Source organism: Haliotis cracherodii, unplaced genomic scaffold (assembly GCF_022045235.1).
Source record: "Haliotis cracherodii isolate W230 unplaced genomic scaffold, xgHalCrac1.p SCAF_1, whole genome shotgun sequence".
Classification (NCBI taxonomy): domain Eukaryota; kingdom Metazoa; phylum Mollusca; class Gastropoda; order Lepetellida; family Haliotidae; genus Haliotis; species Haliotis cracherodii.
In genome coordinates, this window is record NW_027266264.1 from 60058989 (window position 1) to 60072012 (window position 13024).

A 13024-nucleotide genomic window follows, 5' to 3' on the forward strand; every position below is an offset into this window, starting at 1 on the left:
AGTTTCCTTATCGTTGCTTTTGGTTATAAATCGTGTATTATCTGTGTGGCAGAGGCAGAAAGCCAGTCTGAAACCTTGTGAAATGCCTGACATTCCAGTTGTCCATTACGTTGACATACATGGTGCACACAAGAACAGTGTGTCATGCTTAAGACTTTACTCATGGGGCCAAACACATTGAAAATGATCCTGACATAACGATTTGTGGGGCTTTTGGTATTACAGTAGATGCTTGGTTGCTTAGACGTGTTTTCTGCTTCATTTATCCGACATACATGTTTTAATTTAATTTTGTCACCATCCATATAAAATGTTGCTCAGCATAAATAATAGTCTCAAACAGTCGTTTATCTATATTTGCTTGTGTTCCACTTTCCAAGTTGAAGAAACGTCCCAGCCACTCCTTCAACATATAATTGGTCTGTTGTTTGGGTCCCATTGGCTTGTGGTCAAGTTGAGGTCATCAACAAGAAAGCAGAGTAAATGTACATGCATGTGATCTATTTCGGTATTTGTCATTTGGGTTTGAACTGCTAAACCACGAAACAAGACATATCTCATTGTCGTTTGGTCATTCGTCTTTCAAATATCACAGCTGGATGACGAATTACTTCGTGATTCGTCCTCTAACATACCCTTGTCACACGAGAAAGGTGTGATTAGTTACATATTTCACTATCTAACACACTCGACTTCTCTCCCCAAGCACACCAAGTCTCGTCAAATGTTTCGCTTCTACAGATATCCACACTGTACTCAATAATAATGCGTAAATGATCACCTGTTCTACTAGACAAGGCATCTGCCCTGGGAGCGAAAGGTCGGTGGTTCGATCCCCGGTCGCGTCGTATCAAATGAAGGTTAAAGATGGGATTGGCGCTCGGCGTCGGGTCATAGTCATTAACCAGTCCGGACTAGTACTCGCACACACGCGCGCACACACACACGCACACGCACACGCACAGACACACTAACACACACACACACACACACACACACACGACGTTAACACCCATTTCATCTCATATCACAGATCCTCAAACTAAATCATGATTACACACACATATATTGCTAACTTTCTTAACATAACGAGAATAAAAATCAAAACTGCAATCTGAAGTAAGTTTATTCACAACTTTATTCGCTTTATCACAGTGTCAGATCCCGCAGTGTGCTTATCCGGATGGAAAAGCTCACGGCTGAAACAAATATAAAGAGGCGCAGTGAAATAATGTATTGTTGGATGATGGTAAATTTGATATATTAATTAGATGTCATACCGCGAGTATGCTCCAGAATCCATTACTAACAAGACTGACCTCTCAGTATTCTTTTCTTAATGTCCTCATATTATACCAAAAGGTCCCACGTAAAACAATTTTTAAGTATTATTTTGTCACATTTGTCAAATATTGCACTACCTCATGATCACTCGTGTCAGGGAAAGGAGTAAGTATTCTAGCCTATCATTCTCAACAGCAGATGGCATAACCTATCACCACTTTGAGGAGGACAGAGGTCTTATCTAAGCAATCACCTGTATATGTATACAACATTAATCATTTATCAAAATGAATATGTGGCGGTTTTGTTAAAGATAGCCAACTATAGGGTATGTTGCCGATCAAGCCTGTGAACAACTTATGGTAACACATCGCCTTCACGTCGGTGTGATATTTTTGAATGTAAAACTGCCCATAGTGACAAGTTCGTAAGTCTTTACCTTAGCATGGTGCTCGCATTCGTTCAGATATTATATACGTACCTTGTGAGTATGATCAGTGTGGCACACGCATTCGTCCACATTGTGGAGACAATGGACGTGGCCATTACAGCTGGAGCAGAGGTTTTCGCAGAAAGAGTGGGCGTTAGAGCCTGAGGCTACACACCCCTTGCCGCAGGTGGTCTGGGCTGCCTCTGCAAGGAAACGATTCCATCTGTTCATATACGCATACCACCAACGTGAAAAGCAAAATTTGATATCTAAATGAATATTAGAAATACTCAACAAAACCTTAATATATAATAATTACGCAATGAAATTCATTTGGATTAGATGCTAAGTCCATAAAAGCACTGCGCGTGAGTTATGTGTGTTTTTTAATGCCGCACTCTGCAATATCACGAGCATCGATCTCGCGATTGGGACACGATGAAATTCTTCAACCAATTCATCGAACCTGACCACCTGACCTCACGTTGGTCGCCATGGTCGCATTGTATGACAAGCATAGTTGTCTCTGCTAAACAAGCATTGGTTGATGAAGATCACTAAGTCTTATAACCCCCTTTTCCACATGTGCAAATGCTTGTGTTTCCAGCACGCGTTCGCCGAGCGTACATTGAAGGAAAATCTGTCAGCGTTAGTTTCTTCTGGTAGTAACTCTTTCTAAACACTTATTTTAATAGCCATTGAAAGCACCCGATCAACATATATATTAAAGATCTAACAACCAACACATTATATTCCAACGAATCTACAACCAAACTAAACATATTAGGAAGTCATTAAATAGAGTATAAACTATGAGATACTGTCGGTATGTGAGACTGAACAACTACACAGAGTTGGGTATTCTCTGGCGGGACGTGTGTGACTTACGTTCGGCGACCAGGAGAGAGGCAAAAACGAGGAAAATCATAAACTTCATGTTTCCTTATGTTGTTGAATGTTTCCAGGACCTTGTATAGCGTATGTGTACAAAAGGTCGTAGACATGTCACATTTAAAGGCCTTTTTATCAGCAAACATCTGTCATGTTAAACGTTGGGTTAATTTTCAGTTTTGTAAAAAATTATAGTCTTGTTCACATTTGTCTGACGACTTGTATAAAAGACAAAGAGCATATATTACAGCGCTGTACAGTACTATACAGACGTACAGATCTAATCTCAAACAGTTGACATCATTAATTACAGGATGAAGTTTGTTATGCTCCATGTTTTCGCTGTTTTCGTGGTTGCAGCTGGTGGGATCTATTTTTCAGTAGTATGCCTACGTTAACATTCTTACCTTATAATTCAAAACGGCAACGCCAGGGAATAATCATCCCTTAAGTAGTTACGGTTTTACAGCGTTCCTGTTTCAGTATCTAATAGAAACTTCACTTTTAAAAAGAGGAAGACTTTTGGATATCGTTGTTGGGCGTGTTCGTATCATTGACATGTGTTGTGTTATTGCTGTTTTGTGTGTCAATTGTGTGGGTGACGGTTGCTACCGTTAGGGCAGGACATGTTTAGCTGGAGGTGTGATCCATTCATGTGATTTTCACCGCTATAAGCCTGTTAATCTGTTTCGAGACTGATAACTATCTAGCGTTGAGGTTTTGAATTTGAAGTTTCATTTCAAGATATTATAATTTCCCCGTCCATAGTTTGTTTGTTTGTTTGTTGTTTAACGCCGCACTCCAGCAATATTCCAGCTATATGAGGGCGGTCTGTAAATAATCGAGTCTGGACCAGACTATCAGGTGATTGACAAATTAAAAATCGATCCACGCAATTAGGATACGATGACATGCAGCAACCAGCGAGCCTGACCACCCGATCCCGTTAGTCGCCTCTTACGAGAAGCATAGTCGCCTTCTACGGAAGGCATGGGTTGCTGAAGACCTATTCTACCCCGGATTTTCACAGATCTCCCCGTCTATAAAATTCGACAATTCTGGGGAACCATTTGGGAACCTCTGGTCTTATTTTCAAAAAGTAACAGAACAAACATTAACATAACTTATCTACCAAATTACGTCTGATACATTTGAACTATTCTTCACATGCATTAAATATTTAAACGTTTTTAAATATTCAATTATACTTTGCCCCAGTTCCTAATCCAACCTTCTAAGGACAAGCTCCATATAGCACTTGCAATTACACAACTGCGATGACAAAATATGACGACATGGTAGGAGAGTCCACAGGGTTCATTAAACCAACGAGTTCGGTCACATTCATCGAGATCACAACCGGTGGATCCTGACACGGTAAGGAAAGCAACTCTTCGCATTAAGAAGCGGCGCCGTAGATCATTGGGATGCTACATGGGACTCTTTTTTCGTGTTGACCACTAATAGGCATTGGGACTTGTATACGACCTGAAGCCTAGTTGGTTACACTTCAAAGAGGATCAGGTGGTCACAATGGCTGCGAACCGGAGGGAGTTGGTGGTCATAGTACCACCAGTGCCACCAATGCTTGTATTAGACGAAGTGGTTGAAGTGTTCGCTCGTCACGTCGAATACCCGGCTTCACGAATTGAGTACAATGTGTGTAGCCCATATCTGGTGTCCCCCGCCGTGATATTGCTGGAATATTGCTAAAACCGGCGTAAAACCATACTCACTCTCTCACTCACTCAATTGCAATGGTTATCCCACCAGACGCTGCCCCGGAGCCCTGTGGTTCAGGATGTGCAGCTGCTGGCTCTGACGGCCACTCCTTCTGTATTAACCTCTACACCAACTGTACTGGCAACGTCTACTGCAACCACCACCTGGACGAGTGCGAGTGCAACCATCAAGATGATTAAACAACGTGTATATACCCTAGACCTATTCATCACCACAGCTTGTTGTATATACCCTAGACCCATTCATCACCACAGCTTGTTGTATATACCCTAGACCCATTCATCACCACAGCTTGGTGTATATACCCTAGACCCATTCATACCATAGCTTGGTGTATATACCCTAGACCCATTCATCACCACAGCTTGGTGTATATACCCTAGACCCATTCATCACCATAGCTTGGTGTATATACCCTAGACCCATTCATCACCATTGCTTCGTGTATATACCCTAGACCCATTCATCACCACAGCTTGGTGTATATACCCTAGACCCATTCATCACCATAGCTTGGTGTATATACCCTAGACCCATTCATCACCATTGCTTCGTGTATATACCCTAGACCCATTCATCACCACAGCTTGGTGTATATACCCTAGACCCATTCATCACCACAGCTTGGTGTATATATCCTAGACCCATTCATCACCATAGCTTGGTGTATATACCCTAGACCCATTCATCACCATAGCTTGGTGTATATACCCTAGACCCATTCATCACCATAGCTTGGTGTATATACCCTAGACCCATTCATCACCACAGCTTGGTGTATATACCCTAGACCCATTCATCACCACAGCTTGGTGTATATATCCTAGACCCATTCATCACCATAGCTTGGTGTATATACCCTAGACCCATTCATCACCATAGCTTGGTGTATATACCCTAGACCCATTCATCACCATAGCTTGGTGTATATACCCTAGACCCATTCATCACCACAGCTTGGTGTATATACCCTAGACCCATTCATCGCCACAGCTTGGTGTGTATATATCCTAGACCCATTCATCACCATAGCTTGGTGTATATACCCTAGACCCATTCATCACCACAGCTTGGTGTATATACCCTAGACCCATCCACACCACAGCTTGGTGTATATACCCTAGACCCATTCATCACCACAGCTTGGTGTATATACCCTAGACCCATTCATCACCACAGCTTGGTGTATATACCCTAGACCCATTCATCACCATAGCTTGGTGTATATACCCTAGACCCATTCATCACCATAGCTTCGTTTCGGAAGTAAAGTTACAACGTGCATCGCTGCTATCTATAACCTACTGGTGGCATAGAATGTCTCTTGCTCATGTATTTGTAGCATCGTGTCAACACGACGCGGTGGTGACGAAGGATTGCAAGGTATTTATATGAATGGAATGGCGGTGTAATACACTGGATAATCGAGGATGTCTGTTATGTGGTTTGTTTAGATTAAGAACTTAGCAGCGATCAACATGTTAATAGAATTAGCGTCACGTTATAGAGTGAGTGAGTGAGCTACCACTTTTAACAGTTTTCCAGTTATATCACGACGTGGCAGCTAAAACTGTTGCAGGTCTTCGACGTTTCCCATTTCGGTGAAACCCACGAGCACGGGTATGGTGCTGACCTTCCCATAATCATAAACGGGGCGAACCGGGATTTTAACCAACAATGAAACGTTTCTAGTGTGTTCAAGGGACGAAACTCTGCATAGCGTATTGTGGCGCCTCAGACGGCTGGGCCACATTTTGTGAATCCCATATTTGATCTCAAGTGTAAACATAAATGAGATCCACCTTAACATGACTATGTGATATATTAGAACATGGCCACAGTCAAGAGGTATCAAGGCGCATAAGACGACTGTGTAGAATTGTGTCCCGTATATGTGCCAGAATCCTATGATCGTGGGTTCGAATCTCAACGACCTGCATCACCCTTTGGGCTTTCTAAAACGTTTCCACATATAGGCGACACGCCATGATGTAACGGAAATACGATTCAGGCGGAGTAAAACCAGTTCTCTTCCGAGACAAACAGGTATTGCCACAAGTGTATGGCATAATCATTAACAATAAACAATTAAACATTCTTACTAATAATTTTATTAATTCACGACGCGCATGACTTGTATCCATCTCCACCTTGTTGAAACAATTCAAGGCTGCAACAAATAAACAAATGGTCAGTTCACCAACAAATAAACTATTCAGATAATTCAGTTTCAGGGAATTCAATTTAAAAACCAGCCTTGCTTATTTACACTTTTAATCGTCATCGCATCGATCCGACATAAAAATAATATTAATATATGACTGTCAACAGAAGCATGGAACAATGTCTGGTCGTCGTGTCATGACTGTTGTCATTTCCAGTCTACCAATACCTGTGCTCAGCGACCCGTGAAGATCCGGGGTACAATAGGTCTTCAGCAACCCATGCTTGCCGTAACAGGCGACTATGACCTTCGTAAGAGGCGACTAACGGGATCGGGTGGTCAGCCTCGTTGACTTGGTTGATGCATGTCGTCGATCCCAATTGTTTGGATCGATGCTCAAGATGTCAATCACTGGATTGCATGACCCAGACTCGAATATTTACAGATAGCCGCCATATAGCTGGAATATTGCAAAGTGCGGCATTAAACAACAAACAAACAAACAAAACCTGTGCTCAGCAGATTCATGATTGCAAGAGGGTATTACACTTCTGAAACTATTGCATATAATGTACGTGCCTTGTGAGTATGGTCATTCCCGTGACACTCGCACTCATCATTATGTGTGTTACAATGGACGTGTCCTGCACAGCTAGTGCAGAGGTTCTGACAGAAGGTGATTTGGTTTGAGCCAGCAGCGACACAGCCTGTGCCACAGAGCGGATGGGCTGCCTGTCAACGAGACAAACTGTGTGTCATCACAGATTTCACCAAGTCACGTTGTTGTAGCTGAGTGTCACTTTATTTCCAATACAGGTAGAGAAAAGAAACTTTAAATGTGTTCGAAAATCGTAAAATATATTGGACACATATTTAAGAGGGTAAAAAAGGACACATTGTAGGGGTGCTGTGTCGACTCTCGAGAGTCACGGGAGGCCACCAACAGAGTTGAGAAGACGAGGAGTACAGCGAACTTCATATTTCTTTGAATATAAATAGTGTTGAGGTAAGTCAACTTTATACCGTAGTGCGCTGACATATGTCACGATTTCACTATCCTATCAACTGTACCATAGTTTAGGTAGTATCTGTCTGGAACGTGAGAATCTCAGCCTTGTCAACTGAAATGTCTGGTTTGTTAGTTGTCAATATAAAAAAAAAATCACCCAAAAGAAAAAGTGGAAAAGGGAATTCAGGAGCAGCTCCGAAATACGACCTGGATGATTGTATGCCATGGAATCCCTTATGGCGACGTATGTACCGTAATTAACCATCATCACGTTATACCTAAGATGTGTTAGACTGTCCAGTTGTGTTGTGGGTAGAACGTCTGTCCGGAGAGCGGACGGTCACTGGTTCGATCCCGGCCGCGTCATAACAAATTACGTGAAGAGAATTGAGAGTCTAAAACAAGGACTGGTCGTCTCAGAGTCAGTGTAATTTGTCCGAGTAGGGTACTAGCAAACATTTCTGCTGTTTAAGTCTCATACGCAATTTCGACAAGATTGTGTCTGTTGATATGGTCAGTAGGTCACAGAGATCTGAAAGTCTGATTATTTTGAAACATTGAAGGGCACATGGAGAACAGCTCTCATGCACTTCACGTTAATACGTTAATACGGATAAAAGCGCTCCCGGGCCTTTCATTAAGTTCTGTGGATTCAAACATTTTATCTTAGAGATCTTAGGGACCGTACAGTCACTTCGTTATGTCCTAATAGGGTAATTCCTTGACCACAGCTCCTAGGGACATTCGGTATGGTGTTATGTCCAAACACTGTGGTTCCTGTGGGTCAAAGCTCAGGGACTATCCTATGGACATTCGTTATGTCGTTATGTCCAAATCTTGTTTTCCTGTGTACAATGGCTGAATAATAATAATAATAATAATAATAATAATAATAATGAATTATAACTTTGCATCAAAATGTAAATATGAAATGTAGATTATGTAATGAATTTAATGAGACTGTCCAACACCTTGTCAGTGGATGCCCAGCTTTGGCACAAACACAGTATCTTAACCGACATGATGGAGTGACTCGATCATTTTATTACCGTCTTCGCCATGCTTGTGGTTTTGACACAGAGGTCCATCCATGGTACGACCCGGAATATGTAGAGGGCATCATGGAAAATGATAACTATAAAATTCTTTGGAATAGGCCCGTATACAGCCTTGGACGTATCCAGGCCAACAAACCTGATCTTGTCCTTTTGGATAAATCCATTGAAAATATTTATGTTATTGACTTTTCTGTCCTCTTTTGACACTAATGTGATTGACAAGAATCAGGAAAAACATGGCAAATATGCGGACCTCGCTTTCGAAATGTCACGCTTGCATCCCAAGTATCAAGTTGTCATATTCTCCATTGTTCTCGTTGCCTTAGGTTTGGTGCTTCCAATCTGTTGACTGACATTGGGAGAGTACTTGGGTTTGCTACCGGCCCTTCTGACAGTCTGCGTGATGCAGAAGGCTGCAGTGTATGGGAGTCTTCACATTCTCTGAAAAGTTCTCGGTGGGTTTGACTAGGCAACACTGCCTGGGAGAAGTCCCATTTGCTGTCTGGGCTGCGTGTAGGGGGGTAAGGGCCCTGAGCTGATGATGAGCCTAACCAGCCTGACTGTGCCAGAATCAACCAAACCTGTATTTTTTATTTTTAATAATAATAATAATAATTAAAATAGATATAATAATATAATTGTACTTATGTAGCGCAACACTTCACATTGACGTATGCTCTGTGAACTAGTTATAGAATGACGCAAGTCATCCGCATCAATCAACAAACACTGAATGATGCGTTTAATGAAAATAATTCTTGAAGGTGAGTTTTAAGTTATTTCTTGAAAACAGCCAGTTGACACTGAATATGACATAAACCACTTGCGTCCTGCTGTAGGGTCTACATGTGCAGATAACACGCATTTGACACCAAGGAGTGTCTACATGAGGAGATATGGCACATTTCAGCGGGATCAGCTGTTGATCGTACATACAGATTACAGTGACGAGATTAATGAGTGTGACAAACTGGAGACAAAACGGCAGTAAAGAAAAGCATGTTTTATTATGACAAATGGTGACACATGACTATACACGCATGTTATAATGTCAATGCATTACACATCAAATACATGCTTTTTACGATATATGGCCTCACAATGAGACGTCACGGTGTATATAGCTTTGGTATGCTGGTCGTAACATGAACATCACTGGAAGTGGTTAGCTGAGGAAGGCCAACAGAATACACACAGAGCGTGCATGTGCTTTCCACGAAGGCAATACTGCAGTACATATTGTGATCTCTCCAGTTTAGTGCCAGGAGTAGATGGATGCTCACACTATCAACCACCTGTTTGGTTTGTTTGTGCCAATTGCTAGACTAGGCCGCTAAAATTCTTTTCATCCTCAGGCTCTATGTTTTTAAAAAAATCATTTTTAAAAAATCAAGCAAAAAATGACTAATGTGAGCAGCTACAAGTAATATGTCACACATGTACGTGTTACTATAATGACATATATTATTTTGAAAACTGATAATTGAGACAGTTCACACATCAGTTCCGCGTGTGCGGCCTTTTGATAAACATCGCGATGAACCTGAGATACCAGTTCAGCGTCGGCTTAAAATGTCCTGCAAATTCCTTCGACGCTTAAGTTGTGGGAACTACACACTGTATATAAGGTGTTCAGGAAAGTAACCTGATATTGGTGACCAAAATCACTCTGTTACCTGTCGACTCCTGTTACCTATAGACATACGATATATCGAACACCCTTTTCAGTAATATCGCTCAGAAACATAAATGATAATACCCTAGCCTGCTAATACATTTGAAAGAAACCTTACTTCAACACATAAATTGGCCACGTACATCAATCACGGCATTGATATACACAAGGATATGTTGAGGACAATTTATGAGACAACAGATGGTGATAGCAATGTATCTATATACATGTATATATACAAGAGGCACGTCCTTCAAAACAGTTTGTTGACGTTATGAAGGCGCTGAGCGACTCTATAGTCACATTTTATGAGCGCTTCAGTTTTCAGGCAGTCACTTGTGCTTCGTAACATTTCCCCACCCCTCGGGGAACAAACACGACCCACCACTACCTAATGTTTAGCACATGAGGTACTACACTGGGTACCGTGTGGATCCAGTGGTTACACAGCGTCATTGTAGCTAGAGACCAAGAGTGCCCTTGTCCCCAAACCCTTATATATTACCCAAAATAATTTAAACAACACACGATTCTTTCATTTAACTATATTTAATCTGCCATGGCACGACAGAAAAACTAGTTCTATGAAAGAATCTGGTGCTCTAACATTTCTTTGAAGTATGATACATTAAGAGTTTGTCGTGATATATTAATGTCGCTGCGCATAGCCTGCCATAGCAAAGTACCGAATTAATAAGGAATCGATGGTATTTTATTGGAATCTCACTTTACAAATTGTACATTTGTAGTACGTACATATTTAATGTAAGTAATCCTTTAACTTGTCTTTCCACACCCTCGAGTATGCAGCATATCACATATATTACTGTTTGTAGAACTGAGAAAACATACCACGGGTAATTGAGGATGGCCACTCCAAAACTCTTTAATTTCATACGTTTCATTATTTTCATTCCGACCACAGATCCCATGGCTTGAATGGATTATAAACAGTTAACGAAATAATTAACTAGTCCAATGTTTCATATTCGGTATAAATAAATGAAAACAGATTAACATCACGCATTGCTGAAATAGACCAGTTGTTCTGCGTTGGTTTGTCGCGATAAACGATAGGGGTTCGCACACATGAAAAGCATTCAAGAGGTTGTTCCTTATCAACTAAAATTGACGACCAGTATCTGAGAAGGCCTAGGGTATAACAACAAGGAGTATTGACCCCGTCTGTTGACCGGCAACTGCATAGGAGGGCTTTACCGTGATGAACCAGCATCCAAGAATCTTTACGTGTCAGTTATACATATCCTTGTGACGAACACATCGATCTGAGATAGATAGGACTCTTCCAACCGGGTCTCCGTAGTGGACAAAACATATACTGTGACGCTCTACACTACAAAACAGTGGCTTAAAGTCATAGTTCCAGGGAAACATTTTCCACAATTAACAGGTATACTGCAAATGTGAAATTTATTAATTTAGTGTTCGTCTAACTTGATCACCAGGACGACGCGGTCATTTTCTGCACAAAACAACCCGCGACGTTGCGAGACAAGGTGACACTGTTAATACAGTTTGTATGTACACGCTTTTGTTAAATCTTAATGTTCTAGTATAGGGGCTGAAGGAGTCCATGTTCATGATGCTTTCTTCGATCTACATCAGCGTACAACATGGCGGGCCCCTTCCACACATCATGGTGTTGCACGTTCAGCTAGGACGCATGTTTGTTCCGAATGTGTTTTTACGTGCTTGAATCTTTAAAAAAGCAGCAATTTCACTGACCGCGAGGAAGTTGTAATAAATCCACCCTGATCTCCGTAGACATGTCTTGCTTAGCAGGCATTCATACAGACTCCTAAAAAATTCCCATTAAGGCAGGAATCTTCTCTCCCCTCAATCGTGTCAGGCAGGGATCCACCCTACCCCTTCAGAACTGGTAGCAATACACCCCTCAAGTCTTTCCGAGTAGGTATCAACCTTCAATCCCTTAGGCCTGTCTAGTCGGTATACATCGACAACCCTAGAACCCCTCAAGCCTGTCTGGCGGGGTAGGGATCCACCCTGACGTCATCAAGGAGTATTTCCTCGTTCACTGGTTCCGCCATGTGTGCGCTTCGTGCTGGGGGTGGGGGTGGTATCCGCCGGGGATGGGTATCAAAAGCATAGGCTTGGTTTTCCGTCCCTGCCGTGGTGTTGTCCACGGGCATATAGTTCTTATAGCCTCTGCGCCCCCCTACTGGACCGCCATAGTTTGTACCAGCCTCGTGTTCGTGATTACTGTTGTAATGGTTGCCATAGCCACCACTCACGTGATTACCATGGCCTCCACTCACGTGATTGCCGTATGAGCTTCCGAGGTTGCTGTCATAGCTACGAGCCACGTGATTCCCGTATGTATGAGGGGCGTGATTTGGCGATGACGTTGTTGTTGGCAGGGTACTGACTTCATCTGGCAAAACAGAAAATGTGCCGTTAGTACGGATACAGTTTCAAATACATGATATTGTTCTTAATATATACATCTGTGGGGACTCCGGATAAGAACACAGGTCCCCAGCAACCTATGCTTGTCGTATGAGCCGACTTATTGAGTGGGGTGGTCGGGCGCGGTGACGTGGTTGATAGCATCGTTTCCCAAATGGGGTGGATCGATTATTTATAGGCCGCCGTCATATAGCTAGAATATTACTGGAGTGCGGCGTTAAACAGAAAAAATCAATCGTTACATAAACCATCGTTTCAAGAAAACAGGTGTTACAAATAGGGGCGACGCTAGACCGTGTAGTCTACAGCGAGTCATTGTACT

The 13024-nt window shown here is 42.1% G+C and overlaps 1 protein-coding gene and 1 long non-coding RNA gene across 3 annotated transcripts in view; both read right to left on the bottom strand.

Moving 5' to 3' along the window:
* Positions 1-1108: 1108 nt before the first annotated feature.
* LOC139466485 (uncharacterized) lies at positions 1109-2719 on the bottom strand. Its single transcript, XR_011653530.1, has 3 exons — positions 2603-2719; positions 1766-1917; positions 1109-1199 (listed from the first exon to the last, which is right to left on the bottom strand). It is a non-coding gene; the product is annotated as an uncharacterized lncRNA (long non-coding RNA).
* Positions 2720-6463: 3744 nt separating this feature from the next.
* The window catches only part of LOC139456236 (aquaporin AQPAe.a-like), a 79952-nt gene continuing 73391 nt past the window's right edge, over positions 6464-13024 (bottom strand). Inside the window, exons 6-7 of one of the 2 annotated variants that reach the window (XM_071238677.1) lie at positions 12552-12667; positions 6464-6518 (exon numbers count right to left, since the gene is read on the bottom strand). In XM_071238677.1, coding sequence (XP_071094778.1) covers positions 6513-6518; positions 12552-12667 — 122 coding nt within the window. In that variant the 3' untranslated portion in view covers positions 6464-6512. Of the gene's footprint in view, positions 6519-9604; positions 12668-13024 lie in introns of those variants that run through there. The other variant, XM_071238233.1, reaches the window with a different exon arrangement.